This window comes from Varanus komodoensis, unplaced genomic scaffold, assembly GCF_004798865.1.
Source record: "Varanus komodoensis strain SLA01 unplaced genomic scaffold, ASM479886v1 scaffold9, whole genome shotgun sequence".
In the NCBI taxonomy this organism is placed as follows: domain Eukaryota; kingdom Metazoa; phylum Chordata; class Lepidosauria; order Squamata; family Varanidae; genus Varanus; species Varanus komodoensis.
The window spans coordinates 27,275,277-27,291,736 of NW_025336598.1; the positions used below are offsets into that span (position 1 = coordinate 27,275,277).

Here is a 16,460-nt window from a genome sequence, read left to right on the forward strand (position 1 = left end):
TTTCCCTGTGCCCACAATGGGATCAATCACCCAGGTTCAGTCAACATAGCAACCTGTCATGGGTGGAACAACTCATAGGATATGGGTTGACAGGCTGGCTTGTTGCCCGTGAACAAACCATCTTGTGGGAAGCAGTCTGGGTTCACACAATGTGCCATCTTCCCGTGTCTTGTTATCTATGATTGGTTGTGTGAACCCAGTCAATATTTAAACATATTCATGAGTTGGTTACATGTCACACAGGTAAGCTTTATTAATTTCAATTACTTAGTTATGTCTGATATTTGAGATATTTAAGAACTAAAGAGAAAGGTGTGGAATGCATTTTGGACACCATGATAATGTACAGGATTTTTAGAATCATTTGTTAAAAATCTTCTTACAATTTTCTGTTAATATGTAGTAAATTCTGAATTTCAGATAGATGTCTGAGGCTGCTTACAATAAGGGGCTGTGGCTTAGTGTGATAAAGCACATGCCTTTCATGCAGAGCATCCCTGATTTAATCCCTGATACCTCGAGGTAGAACTAGGAAGGAATTCTGCCTGAAATCCAGGAAACATAGTCAGCGTTGATAATATTGTGCTAGACAGATGAATGGTTGCCTGACTCCTCATAAGGCAGCTGCTAAGTGTACCTATTTGGGAGTAAGTCCCACTGAAATTGGCAAGTCTTGGTTCTAATTAAACATCCCTTGAATCATGCTGCAGTCTGTCTTCTGTTATGAAGTAAAATTTTACAAGTCATATTTGTTACTTTTCTGCATATATAATGTTCTACAGTCATTTAAATGTCTATACAATCTGTGTATTATATGTATACAATATGTTTGAGCTATTATTTAGTCAATTCTTATGTATATTCTTTAACCATGGATAGTCAATACTGTCTGTTCTGATAGTGCCAGTCTCCGGTTTAGGCCATATCTGCTCCAAACAAGATATTGTCAGAACTGTGGACCAAACTAAATGTGTTTTCAAAATATGTCTGCATTTAATAGGCAGGTTTTAAAAAATGCAATTAATATCAGCTGGGAGTGGGATTGATGGGAGGTGTTTGATTACCAAAATTGTGGCAGGCATGGAGGGAGGGAATTTAACTTTTTTTCCTTATTCTTCCATGCCTGCAGCAATCATGATAATTATCCTCCTGCCAGTTGTTGTTATTTGCATTTTGGAAAGACAAACAAACAATCCTGCACATTAAATGCAAATACACAGTTACCATCATCTCATATCTGCACTGGCACTATGCTGATTATTTATTCAGTTGCTATGTTGTTAAAGATTCTTGTACTGCAGTTCAGTGATATCAAGAGATATATTTGGATTGATGCTTATATTCCCATCCTAATGGAGAGGTCAGTTGCTGTGAGGTTGCCTAGTTTATTTAAGGGCCCAATCCTGTTGCAGAGGCCATAAAATCCTGAACTTGGAGGCTTATGGTCTCCCAAGTGTGGGGATCAAGGCAGAGTTGGAGGAACAGCCGGAGTGATCTCTTCCCTGTCCTTCTACCTTGGATTTTCACTAGATGTGCTCTTTTGCCTGCCCAGCTGGAACATCTCGGAAGGAGGGAGGAGGAAGGAGAGGCATTCTAGCACCTCCATTCGGCTCACTTCTTACTCCTGCAGTGGCCCCTTCTCCGCCTCTGAGGTTACTTTCCTGACCTTGGAGAGAAGCTGGTAGTGTTCTTTCCATGCTGGCTGCAAGGGTGAGAGAGTAGGACCTCTGATTGTAAGCTTTGAGGATGGAGCAGTGTCTCTGACCTTGAATCTGGAAATCTGAACTGACATTTGGCCGCCTGATGCTATCTAGGAGCCATAGATTTCTCCACAACTTGCTTATTATCAGGAAAAGTAGTAATGTGCACTTAGTCAAAGAACATTCTTCAGGTCATGTTAAGAAATTTAAAAAGTGCAATCATTTAACTTTATTTTTCATCTTGGAGTTCAAAGAGCTATTAATATAATCTAATTCTCAGTTAACTTTTGCAAATTTATGAAATATATGTGGTGAAGGAACTACTTTTTATTGCAGCAAGTTGTGCTTTCTGAATCCAGGATTTCATTTATAGGCCATAGGCAGACTTGAGGTAAACTAGTGGGGAGAATTTATCATAATGTAAGATAATTGTTTAACTGAATAGTAAAAGACATTCAGTTGATAACATTGTTGTCATTTCTTTGATCCCCTTTTTATTCTGTCCCAGTAAATATCAAATTTTATTTTATCCACTTCATACTTAATGAGTAATTTCAATTTCAGGCAAAATATTTTGATTCCTGGTACATCTGCCATGTAGAATATGTTTGGATTTTCAGCATTCCATGTTCCTTCCTAAACCCTGGATTTTTGTGAATGAGTGAGTGTGCTGGGTATACACTGCTTCTGTTGGGAGTGACTAAAGAACCCAAGGATACTTTGTCCATGCATTGTTTTTCATGAGGCATGGGCTAGGAAGTCTGCTTTGTTAGTACATGTTACAAAAGTAACCCAGAAATCCAGACAAGCCAGAGTTCCCAATTCATATCTCATGACAAATAACCCAGGGATGTAGAACCCTATTCATTCTGTCTTCTGCAGTGTGCACTGGGATGCTTATGGGTTCACAGAAGAAAACAAACCCCGAGTTATGTGCAAATCAGGTTACAGTTGGATGTAACATACACCAAGAGTGTATGGAGAGCTTGCATTTTCCCTTCCCCTCTCTCCCCTTTATTTTATTTTATTTTTTTTTTTAATTTATTTGAATTCTATACCTCCCCTTAACCATTTATGGCATGATTCTCTCCTTCCCTTGTCAGTGTTACATCTGTTTCATTGCTAACCGTGGTTACAATGAAACCCTGATTATCACTACTTATGAGTAGTGTAAGTGAAGATGTGATGCTTATAGCATGATTAGGGAAGGGAGGTAGGAATGTGAGCCAGAGATGTGAGGCCAAAAGCAAATGAACTTGTGACCTGCTGTCAGTGTCTAAGAGCAGTGTTGCATCTGCTTTGGGCCAGACCTGAAGATGCTTTATGTGTATCATTGCTTTTAGGGGCATAGCTTGTATGATTGTAACTTAAAATAACTATAACGCCTTGCTTGAGCAGGTGCAGTCTTGTTTGGAGGTGAAGAACCTTCAAATAACCTGGGGCTACTGGGTTATTGGAGAGTTGTTTCCCAGTGGAACAAACCATGCTGTCCAGGGTTGGGCTACATGACAAGTTGTACCCAAGTGGGTAATTAGGGAAATGTCACCTTGCATGCAGCTGCACAGGTTGCAGCTTAAAACAAGCCAAGTAATGCAGTTGTGCAAATTGAGTCAGAATCTTTCAATGTACCAAATGATTTTTAAAATTGCCAACAAAGTATACTTTATTTGACATTCTAGACTTTTAAAAGACAATCTTTCAGTCCATGAATTCATAAAATATAGTATCCGATTACTCAGATGTTTTATATGTTGAGCCAAATAAACCTAATGCTGAATTTTGGGCATCACTATATTTTCCTGTTTCCGTGGGTAGCCCTATTAGTCTATTGCACATAAAGCAACAAAGAGTCAAGAGAACAATTTATTCTGGCATATACTCATGCCAGGAAAGAATTGCAGGTCTTTAAGGTTTTATTTTTCCTATAACCAACAAAATATATGACTTGTTATGGTTACCTGAAAGGTATATCTTTATCCCTAACTTTTATGGTGACATAGCTTAATATATTTTAATTGGAATACTAGTCTGAAGTGTGAATTTTAGGCTAGCACTACTTGGTTTAATGAATCATTAACATACAGAAACTTGTACATACACAAATGCAATCCATTTTAATGAATGCCTGTGAGTAAACTTGTGCCTGCATTTCTCTGTATTTATGGAATCTTAAAGAAAATCCTCTGAGCTGATTTTATGTACAACCAGGGACTCCACTGTTTAGGGGATGAGCTAAACTGTCCTCCAGGCTCAACCTTTACTCTGCTGTTTTATCTCTGCTTATTTTTATGTGCAGGGTATATACCAGTATAATCTAAGCTGTATGCTTTCTTACAATTTTCACAGGTCTGCCTAGGGATGCCGTTGGTAGAATAGGCAACATATAAATATTTTAAATAAATAAATATAATAGTGTATACTTTTTACCCTGTCATTAGTCACACAGTTATACACAAATGTTATAATAGGCATAAAGAAATCATTGTTAATGAAAATTAATCACACTGTTGTATGTATTGTATAACTTATCAAAATAATTAGGCATCTTCCTTGATGCAGTTTATATCAAGTCAAAGGTTCCCAACTTTCTGAATATTAGCATTCTCCCACATCTCTTGCAGTTATTTTCTTATATTGAATGGGAGGGAATTCTTCTGTCTGGTAATGGGAGTCTGCCAGTGCAAATGAATGCTTAGCAGGAAGTTTTTGGATGGTTCTAGTGGATTATGGTAGGCAAGGGAGAAAGATAGCATCATCAAAGCACCTTTTTTTTTGGGCTATTTTAACCATTCCAGGGTTGTGCTGTAAAGTGGAAGTGGCTATGCTGCAGGCAGTGTACCTGTGCATTCTAGTAACCCACCATTTTTTAAACCAGAGAGTTTATATTATGTGCACAACAAGTCATTTTGTGCATGTGTGTATGGAGGCAGGGGGAAGAAAAAGAATAGATTGTAATACTTTTCTTATCTTCTCGCGCATGTAGGTGATCCAGGAAGAGCATTCATTGATCCTCACTCTACCAGTAACCTCTTCATATATCTGTAGACACTACTCAGTTTTCTTTTTATTGTATCTCTGACTACGTGAGCTTAACCAAAACTTTTTTTGCTGTCTTCCTGGCATGTGGTAGGGTTAGCAGAGTTCATTTAGAATGAAACAGTGTATTGTTAGAACCAACACTTTGTCCATTCAAATACGAAACACTAATAATCTGCCTCTTCAGCATGAGTCTTGTTAAAGCCCATTTATCTGCTCAAACAATTCAAGTGTCTGGTGTCTTCCAGTCAGGGTATTTGTCCTTACTGCTATGCTTTTCATGGCAGCTACTTTGTGGTAGTGCTCAGAACAGTTTCTCAAATTGCCAAGTATGTCCAAAAAGTTGCCTATCCCTGCTTGCTCATAAAATCTATTTCTCTTAAGTACCCATAACTTCTATGTCTCTGCTTTTTTCACCCTTTCTCTTGAGGTTTTCAAAGGAGATTCTGTCATCTTTTGGCCAAGTTTCTAAACTATTTCCTGACCAATAGGATTCTGACTATTCATTGCAAATAGATACATATTTTTGAATTCAACAAAATAAAAAGGCATTACTCAATCTATCAATACATATTTAAAATCCAGTCTACTATTTATTTTGTGTTGTGTATGTGCAAGGTTTCATGACCCAGCCATTGACTCTGAATTCAATTCATTGCTGGAGTCCAGAGAAGGCATGCAAATTGTTTGAGACAACATTGAGAGCTGTTTATGTCTCATCTTACTACCATTCTAGAATGAGAACACTGAGCAGTAGGAACTCCTCTATATTTTTGTAGAGTCAGTCCTTTTTTTCCTGTGACTATTGGGGAGTCCTTCAAGGAAAGAAGAAAGACTTCCTCTTTCAGAGGATATTCTTTATTCAATTTTTTTTTCATTTAATTATTCAAGGTGACTTTGGATGTAACACCGAGTAATAAAAAAAAGCACAAGTACATTTCCTCCTCCTCATCCTTTTTTTAAAAAGTTGTATCAGACTGTTACCAGCCTGTGGGTGGGTGGGGGGCTGTGCATTTTAAGTTTCTGTTGGTACTTTATAATTATTACCATCTTGTTCTACTTTTGCTTCCAGGCTAAGATGCAAAGTTAAAACATGTGCTTCTACCCTACGGTAATGTACATAGGTTCCACACACATCTGGAACCTGCATGAATTCCTGCCTTTCATGGCACACGGAAATTGCAAATCATTTATACTTCCTGTCACATCCTTTTGTATGTTCTTATGTAATGCTCCCAAATTTTGAATTGGTTAGGTAACATTTCAGGCACATTTAGGGATTACAATCCAACTATGAAAGAAGGAATCTGATCATGTGATAATTTCCTTCCTATTTTGCCACATGAATATTCTTCCTCTGAGCTACTACAAATCATACAAGGATAGCATCTGCTGTTTCCTCCAACAAAGCACAACTCTGTACATGTCTCTTCAAAAGTCAGTCTTATTAGGGCCTATTCCCAAGATTGCAGCCTCAGTTTTCAGCCAGGTTTAGGCAGCTGTTTGAATTCATACTGGTTACATTTTGATTTATCTGAGTAAAAGCCACCTTTAAAACTAACTTCATTCAGCTATTCAATAAATATTTGTTTATTAGTTGGTTTTGTATTACAAAGGTTACTGTATCTAGTGTTACCTGAAACCTGATATTTCCTGTTCTTGGAAAACTTTTTCATTATGTACAAACCTAACGCTTTGTGTGATTCAGTGTGGTTTATATGTTTGTACATTTCACAAAGTTGCCTTCTTTTATAATGGTTTTCATTGTGAATGTTTGCCATCTACAAATGAAAAAGTTTTGAGTTTAGCATGCAATTTCAAATCTGACTGCCCATTGTATTCCTCAAAAACATGCAGAGGAGTAGTCGTGTGAGTTTTCTGGAAAATGTTGGAACATTTTCCAGTGATAATTAAACAGCAGTGAGGCTGCTCCTGAGATCAGCTCCAAAACTAGACGATCCGAATGAATTTAGAGCAGTGGTAAAAGTTCCCTTCCTAGACAAGATCCTTGAGCAGGTAGGGCCAAATCAGCTCTAAGCACTCTTGGCTAAAAATGATTGTCTGGATCCATTGCGATCAGAGGTCAGGCTAGGGTTTTGTCACCCTGCAAAGAATCTGCAGGACTGAGACCCTGTTGATATTCCTGGATATCTCAGCAGCTTTTAATACCATCAGGCACAGTAACCTGTGGGAACAGAGGCTCATGCTTTGCAAGGTTGGCTCCAGAAAGTGGTGCTTGGGGAATATTGCTTGGCCCCAAAGGATTCTCCAGTATGTGGTTCTTGGGGAACAGTCTTATCCCCCATGCAATTAAATGTCTACATGAAAACACTGAGGAGTGTGTTGTCATCAATGTGCTGATGACATGCAGCTCTGTTGCCCCTTTCATCTTCTGAAAGTGAGGCTGCGGATGTGCTAAACCAGTGCCTGACTGACAGTGGCCTGGGCGAAGGCTAACAAACTGAAGCTCAGTCCAGACAAGCTTGAGATACACTTGGTGGGCAGTTCCTCTGATGAGATGGAGGGTGCTCAGCCTGTTGTAGCTGGGATTGCTCTCCCCTTAAAGGAGTAGAATTGTAGTTTGGGGGTGCTTTTTGATCCATCTTTGTAATTTGAGGCCAAGGTGGCCTCAGTGTCATGGAGGATCTCCCACCAGCTTCACCTGGTGCCCAGCTACACCCCTGTTTGGACAGAAAAGTCAGACTGCAGTAATCCATGCTCTGGTAATCTCTAACCTAAATTACTCCAGTGCGCTCTATGTGGGCTTCCTCGAAGACAGTCTGGAAGCTGCAGTTTCTGCCAAAAATTGCAGATAGACTACTACCTGCAATCCAAGCATATGATTCTACCTCTGGCCTGCTTGCACTGTTGCCTATGTACTTCTGAGCCCAGTTCCAGGTACCAGTTGTGGCCTATAAAGCCCTACATAGCTGATGTAGGGCTTTATAGCCCATCATAATACCTGATGGAAAAGTGAATACCTGATGGAAAAGTGATGGATGCCAACCATAGTGTACCCAGACACTGTATCTTAGACCTTCCTGCAAATGCCACTTCTAGGAAGGCTCAACAGATGGGAGCAAGAAGGAGGGCCTTCTCTGTGGTAGCCCTCAAATTATGGAATGATTGCCCCACTGAGGTCTGCCTGGTGCCAGTTTTACCATCTTTTTGCCACCAGGTTAAGAGTTCCCCTTTTGCTGAAGCATCTGCAAACTCCAAATAGCAGATGGGGTGCAAGGTGCTGTCAGCTGTTTTTCTTTTTTTAGCTTGCCTAGCAATATGTGCTGGTTTTGGTTGTTGTAAAAATGTAATTTAATGGTGTTTTTATTGTTTTATTTTATTGTATGTATTACCTGTTGCTCATTGTCCAGAGAGCAATGGCTATTGGGCAGTATGATATGTACATAAGTAAATTAATGACTTATTTGGATAGACTTAGGGTTCTGATGTCATAGAATACAAGTGAACAACTTTTGGCTCTTCAGATGCTTTCACCTATTTATACCAGCTAGACCTATTCAGAGTTAAAGGCCAAAATATCTGGAGGACAAGTAGCTAACTTTTGGCCTACAAAGATTGAATTTATCATGTTTGTTTTAGCTGCATTTAATAAACAAAACTTTTGAAAGTACCCCATGCTAATTTTTTTTGTCCCTATACTCAAAAAACCTTTGACCTGAAATACTTGAAGAAAAATTAAAACTCACTAAAAGTTATATTAAGTAGAATTTTAAAAATCTACTGGACTGGGCTTCTCTTAAAAAGTAAAAGTTGCCCCATGACATTAAAGTACAGTCATGTCTGACTCTAGGGGGCGGTGCTTATTCTGTTTCCTAGCCAAGGGAGCCAGCGTTTGTCCTCAGACAGTTTCCGTGGTCATGTGCCCAGTATGGCTAAACACCAAGGTGCACGGAATGCTGTTACCTTCCCACTTCCCAAAGGTACAAAAAGTGGTACCTTTTTATCTACTTGCATTTGCATGCTTTCGAACTACAAGGTTGGCAGGAGCTAGGATAGAGCAACAGGAGCTCACCCTGTTGTGCGGATTCGAACTGTCGACCTTTCGATCAACCAGCCCAGCAGCTGAGCAGTTTAAACCACTGTGCCACCCGCATCCCTTGGGCTTCTCTTACATTGCTTAAATTTAAGGGGATCTTACTCCAAAGGTACCAAAAACCATTGCCACTAATTTTAGTAACCTAAAGAAATGATTTTGATATACTGACAACCAGTCATCCAACATAGTTCAACTCTCGGGGCATCTCAAGTTTTACTGTAACTGTTTATTAGTTCCATTTAATTTGGGACATTTATATATTTAACGACATATGAGTAAACATCTGGAAAACAATTACAATTTTGAACCTGCCAGTGTGTAATTGCAAGTGGTATACTTTCATTTTTATGAAACAATTTTCTGTAGAAAAATAAAGCACTGAAAACTTTTCAGTTTGGAAGATTTTCTACCCCACATCATTTCAAAGGAGCCGTAAAAATATGCTGACATGGAGTATCTATGAAGAGCCATCAGCAATCAGGGAGTAAGACTTTGTTTTCATATACAGCTACTTTCTTTTCTATTTTGAAAGTTGCTTATGTTTATTTTATACTCAATATTAGATGCCTCATTTTTATAAGATTTAACTTTGTGCTCCTTTGCCATGGAATTTGAGTCATTTTGCTTCAGAGTTGAGATAAATTTAGGTACAAAATATATATACCACAAGTAATTGGTTGGCAATGTTGTAAAGGGTTGTGGAATGTTCTTAAGTAGTATTTAAAAGCAAATAGTGCCTTGTTTTTAGGTTTATTAGCTTTCATGAGTAAAAACCAAGGTTGCTAAAATCAGTTTTAAAATAAATGATTTTTTAAAAATTAAATCAGTTTTTTATATTTAATTTGGATTTTTTAAAATAAAATACTTTTTGAGAAAAAAAGATAGTTTTCTATTTAAGATATAGCCCAAAAGTTATTCATCATGATATAAGGATTAGTTATATAAGAATTATGTAGCATGAAGTCGTATATTCATGCAATGTATTTGTGGTAAATGAATTCCATTAATCCATTCACAATGTCATGCTCTTACAGAGGTTTCTGTAAGATTATTGGGTAGTTCTTTTCTGTATAGAAGCTATTATCATAGATGCTTGGTTTTACAGTTCTCAAAACCAAATTGGTGTCTGCAGAGAACACGTGCCTCGTCTTAGCAAAAATTTTATAAAATAAACATAATGAATTGAAAAAAATACTTACTTCCATTGTTCCTTTGCAAATCTGGATACACAGAATCAACCCCTTGCCTCTTAAGTGCTAAATTTCAAAAAAAATCAATGAATAGAAGAGGATTGTTGAGAGTGGAATGCATCTGCACAAGAAGCTATGTGTGAGGAGGAGGGGCAAACACTAAAAATGAAAGTGAAACCTTTTGAGCGGAATACTCCACAAATCTTTGGCTCTTTTTGTGTATAGCTTGAGGGTTTTTATTCTTTCCCTGGAGGGGAATACCATTTAAGCCCACAGGCTGTAAGAGAGACCTAGTTTGGGAATATTTTAATGAAGTTCCTTGGCATGTGTGCAAATTATGTAGAGAACCATGATTTAAATCTAGTATTACTGACTAGTAATTTGATTTAAATCAAATCTATCCTGGTGAAAACGATTCTTATTTTTTTCAGGTGTTCAGTACTTACTCAAATGAAGACTATGATAGACGCAATGAAGAGGTTGACCCTGTGGCAGCATCAGCTGAATATGAACTTGAGAAAAGGGTGGAGAAAATGGAGGTTTTCCCAGTGGAAATTGAAAAAGGTACAAAAGTTAAATGTTTGTTCCATAGAAGTTTGTCTTATTTCAGTTTCAGGCCCAAACGGTCACCGCACGGTGAAGAATTTAATTATATTTACCTGATTCAAATGACATGACAACCAACCTTGAATTAACTCATGCTCAGGGCACCGCAGTATGTGTTGTCTGCTATTGTAAATACGCAGGCCCAAGCCAAGGGTTACTATAGTTGGGTGAGTTCTGCAAATCTGTCTGGCAGAATTTTTTTTGGTGGTTATATGCAACCCTTGCAGAATCCATGGATTAAGCAAGGGTCATTTAACTCTCACTAATTGGGTTCACATTGCTAAAATGCAACCCAGTTACATTTTAGCAATGGCAAACAGCATGTGCCATAGCCTCTTGCAGGTAAAATAATCCCCATTGGGCTGGCATGTTGTGAAAGTTGGCCCTTTCTTGGCTTACTAAAGTATTGCCTCCTAAATATTTTATTATGGTTTCTGAGCTAGAAAATGTTGTCTAGTTCTTGTCATATCCAAATGGCTAAGAGAAAAATTGGTTACTGGGGAAAGGAGGGGTGTAATTAATTAAAACTAAAACATGGAATTATGTGCAGTCCAGAAATATCAGCTAAAGGGGTAAAATGTTTCACTAGGAATCAGAGTATGTTATGTTTTAATATTTTTTGTAAAATACTATTTTATAATGTATAAATGCATTTGTTTTAGCTCTTATGGTTCTTTAAATATAAACTTAACTTATTTTTCATTATTTTAAATAGCATATGCAGATAAAGTACAGCATTTCATTCATGGAAGTAATTTTAAAAATACATTTTTTGTAATCTATAGGTGACAGTGGATTAGGTATCAGTATAATTGGAATGGGTGTTGGTGCAGATCAGGGACTAGAAAAGCTGGGCATCTTTGTAAAAACAATAACTGAAGGCGGAGCTGCTCAGAAGGATGGTCGGTAAGTTTTCATTAGGAATTCTTATTATGTTCTGCCCCCTTTTTCATTTGTTTTTGTAAGAAGAGTTTACAATCAAGAACTCTAGATGCATAGAGCTTTACAACTCATTGGCATCTGGAGAAGTCATTGACTTGGTTGGGATATAATGGGAAACTTTGTTTGCCTTCTATAAGAATGAGCCATGTTGAGCCTCAGGCTTACCTGTTTTCCCCACTCTGTTTTCCTCTTTTGCGTGCATGAGGAGAAAGAGCTTTCAATTTAAAACTAACTAAGTGCTCTGTAATATCCAAACTTTTGGAAATGTAGTTAATTAAACTATGGTTAGTGAGGGGAAGTCAGGATCAAAGCATGGTATTGGAAACCCAGGTTAGGGCATGAAAGGGAACTTTGGAGAGTTTAAAATTAAAAATAGGAGAGCATGTGAGCCCAGGTTTCATGGCAGCTTATCCTTGTGCTAGGGAACCATTGTTTCCCACTGTTTGAGACAGCTCTGAGATGAATCAGGCATACCTCACTACAGGTCCAGGCTATTGTCCACTTACTAGAGCATAGTTCTGAGTTTAATTGGGAATACATTTTCCGTTATTATGTGAAAATGCCACATTAAATAATAAATACATACATTCAAGGAAATTTGAATAACCAAGATAAAACATTGATTTAAATAACTGCTTTAAATCAAGAAAATACCTTTTAAATTTATAGATTTTTTTTTCAAATAAGCATATCATGATGATGATGATGGAGGATGAGGAGGATTATAATGATAAGGTTAATTGCAGATTAGATTTTAGATTTCAATCTTGGATTATCTGGTGATCAGGGAGGGTTAAAGAAAATTTTCATAGATTGAGAAGAACTGATTCTTCTTCTAATATCTGTTTTTTTCGGTCTGCTGCTATTTTCGAGTCCCTTTTGGTACCTCTGTTAAAACCAAAAACTCTTTTCCTAAGACTATATTATATCTGGACTTCAACTGTAATTGCTACGGAGTCTTTGTGCTACATAAGAATTTATTCTAAAATCCCTAGTTTTACAGCATGCAATCCTTTTGCACTACAACATTTGCTTTTTTATTTGTGGTAGGAGAACAACTAGTAATTCATACATGTCTTCTCAGAAGTAAGCCCCATTGCTCTTACATTGCATTGTCTACATATCAGCTGATTGCTTGTGTTTCTGGTGAATTGCCAGAAAAAGGCTAGACTTCCACAGAATAATTTATAACATGACAGCAAACAAATTCAACAATAGACTTGGCTAAAGGTAGCACAAATAAAGCCACTTTCAATTGGTTTTGGGCCAATTTATCTTGCATAAGAGTTTTCAAAGGATGTGGGAACAAAATGTGATTCAGGTAAGGAAGATGGGTTGGCATCTGCGGCCAAGAAGTCAAGGCCAGTTGAAGAAAGGCACCGTCAGAAGACAAAGTTAGCCTGTTGAGGAAGTGGCATATCAGCCATAGTAATTTCAGTAATTGTAGCATCAGCTGAAGAGGCCAGACCAGCAAAGAACTGTCAGACATGCTTAAGAGATTGGCCCACAGGCAAGAGCTGTGACTTGGTAAAGTGAGTCTGGAAGGAAGGAAGGATCTGCTTCTCAGTAATAGTAATAGGTCATACTTCCTTAACAACAAGTATTCCAACTAAGGTGGTTTATTTTGTTATTAACTTCTATAGCATGCTTCATTTGTGCCTTTAAGCCAGTCAGATTGTCTTGCATTAACTTAATAAAGTTTTTAGTTAGCAAGCCATTATTTTTGTCAACTTGGAAAGAGGGAAAGATGTATGGACTGTATGCTTTAAAGGTACTCCAGTTTAAATGTGAGCAAATCTGTTGTTTTTTTTTAAAGCAGTCAGTTCAGTGATCACAGTTCTTCAGTGTACCTGTAATAGTGGGTAACTAAACGAATGGTAGAGGAAGAGCCATAATTTTATTATTGCACAGTAACTGAATGAGAACACATACGGTGTTTCAAAAACTCTCTTCTTTGAGCAAAGGTGGCATCAAATCAGATTTAAGTCAGTCTGTATTTAAATAGAACTTAACCAATTTAAATATATATTCTTCTAGCCAGTATTTGTAGTTAAATGTATTAACAAGAACAAAAATTATTATTGCTTTTCAAATTCATATCTTTTGTTTTAATTAAAATATTTAAGTCTGATTTAATTCATTTGTTACTTTTCCTTCCCGGGGAAGGGTATGTGCAATCAAGAGTGATTTCTGTAAAGTCTTTTGTAGAATATAATGACCAAATATGCCCTTAGTTATTATGCATTTTTATTTTTCTGCTTTTGGATAATGAATTCTTTGCAAAACCTGATGTTTCTTTGTTGTCTTGCAGAATCCAAGTAAATGATCAGATTGTTGAGGTTGATGGTATCAGTCTTGTAGGTGTTACCCAGTTTTTTGCAGCAACTGTATTAAAAAATACAAAAGGCACAGTCAGGTATGTGCATTTTTATTAATAAAATTAATAGAAAATGTTATATTTTTGCTGGAGGCACTAATATATTGTAATATAAGAAGTTAATTTATATTGATTTATTAATAATGGTTCAACTCCTTAGGTTCCTGATTGGAAGAGAAAAACCAGGAACTCAAAGTGAAGTAGCTCGCCTTATCAGTGAGACTTTGGAACAGGAGAGATGCTTATATGAGCAGCAGTTTGCCCATGATGATACAGAACAGGTATCAGTTATATTTGTATGCATATAAATGGAGCCTACAATAAAATGTTACTGCGGATTCTGGCTTCTAACAAGAAGGCTTTTGTTTAGCATTCCAGCCAATCTCCTTGTTGAAGGTGAAGGTATTACAAGCTGTAAAGAGAGATGACCGCTGGCAACAGGATTCACATTGTAGCCACTGTCTAGCTCTTACCTTAGGCCGTCATGGACTGAGTTTGTAGGTGAGGAACAGGGAGGAGGATAGTGAGCATTATAGGTAGAGGTGATGACAAGTAGAGGAGATTGTTAAGAAAAGGAGCCATCCAAGCTTCTTGGCTGCGGTCTGGAAGGTGGAAATGGGAAAGAGAAACTTGGTTTCCTGTTGCCCTTCTATGCCTATTTTTGGACGCCAGAAATTTACTGATAAGCTTAGAGGCTGCTCAGAAGGATCCCAAGCTGGTGGGGAGGACAGACAGATGAGGAAGAGCAGAGAGAGGTTAAGGACAGTGTGTTGACAGTTTACCCCATATGACTCTCATGTCTCTGTGTTGTTTTTTCTGTTGCTTCATTTCTTGCTGCTTTTTTTTTGGGGGGGGGGGCGTGTATGTGGCTCCCATGTAGTTTTGTTTTCTTCATTTCTTCTCTCTCCTTCTTGCTGTGTTGGTTGATTTGCTGCTTTCCTCCACTGTGCATGTGGCCCAATTGTTCCTGTTTTGAAATTGTTTTAAGAATATTGCATTGATTGTAAAAATTAAGCATAGTTCCTAGTTCAGACATAATGGAAAGCTTGCATGAAAGAAGGAGCCAAGTGGAAGCATTTAGGTTGGATGTACTCTTACGCTGCTTGTGCACATCATAATTGATTGAGCCAGAATTCATAGTCTCCTGTGATGTGCCAGAAACAGTTAATTGCTTAAATTACTTCAGTGACCTATCTCTTCAAAACATGTGTTGGAAATTTTTAAATTGCAAATAAAGGAAAAAAGTGAAGAAAAATTCAAACTGCAGCATGCAAAATTATAATAGTATTGTGATCTTTGTATTTAGTCTTTATGAATTTCATGTTTTATAGCAATTGTTAGAAAAGGGTTTATGTAATTTCAGTAAATAGTAGCTAATGCCTTTTCAGGATGATGATTATGATGATGAAGAAGATTCATTTGAATCACATTTACATGGAAAATCTGTGGAAGTGTTCTATCTTCCTGAAAATGAAGATATTAATTTACCACTAGACATGGATTCGGCACAATTTCTGCTGAAGTTTAAAGAGGTACAGTGCAGTTTTTGCTGTCTTGTAAAACAGTAAACTTGATTTATATTGCACTCTCTACATGACTTAATATGCATATCATTGATGTGCATTCATTTCCCTTACTGTTCTGGGCTTTTTATGTTTTAAAGATACTCTGAACATGGAACACAAGAGAAGAAATTTTAGCAGTATAAATACTGGCCTAATCTTTTTACACTTTTCTCATCATGTTTGTGTTGTTCCTTGCAGTATAAATCTGCTATGGTGGTACAACAGACCTCTTTAAAGTCCCAGAATGTAACTAAAAATATGATTTCAAAATGATTCCCATTTAACATAACATAATAGATGTTATTAATATCACATTTTAAAAGGTAGCCTAACATGAAAATTGTTAGGGTCCATTGTAACCCACAATGTTAACACTGTCCTCAGTAGCATTCAGTAATTTAGTTGGTGATGAGACGCAGTCCCTACTTCCTGGCTGTATGAGCCCTTTTGGGAATTTGAGAAACTGCTGTGGGTACTACCACAGAATGCTGAATCAGCTTATAGTTGCTTTGATATCTCCCTTCATATCTATGGATTTTAGACTGCATCTTACACAGCAAAAAAAGAATCTATCTAGAAGAATGTATCTATTGAATACTACATTGGCTCCTCAAGAAGGGATGTTCAAATTCAGCTACTTTGTGGCAGTTTAATATAGTGAATGCTTTATTTTGTACTAAAACAGTCTTTAATATTCAGTGATGTACATCCTCCCTTAAATTATTTACCTATTTCATGGAAATTAAGTTGAAAGAGGGATGGATTGTCTGCACCTTTTTAACAGCTAAAACACCAATATCAGAAAATTAAATGGATAAACCTTCACCTGTTATTATGCAATGACTGAGGGCCTAATAACATTTTTTTTGTATATGAACAGGTAGTATATAGTCACTAACTTTAAATGAATACTTACTGGGATATTTCTGCCATTTTTGTTAATTGGTAGAGAGTGTATAATTGGTAGAGAGTGGTGTGATTTTCATA

General features: G+C 37.2%; 1 protein-coding gene across 1 annotated transcript in view; it reads left to right on the forward strand.

Annotated features, from left to right (window-relative positions):
* The window catches only part of LOC123017201 (neurabin-2-like), a 49,574-nt gene that overhangs the window by 4,576 nt on the left and 28,538 nt on the right, over positions 1–16,460 (forward strand). The window contains exons 3-7 of the mRNA XM_044418380.1: positions 10,415–10,547; positions 11,375–11,495; positions 13,843–13,947; positions 14,069–14,189; positions 15,297–15,440. Coding sequence (XP_044274315.1) covers positions 10,415–10,547; positions 11,375–11,495; positions 13,843–13,947; positions 14,069–14,189; positions 15,297–15,440 — 624 coding nt within the window. The remainder of the gene's footprint in view (positions 1–10,414; positions 10,548–11,374; positions 11,496–13,842; positions 13,948–14,068; positions 14,190–15,296; positions 15,441–16,460) is intronic.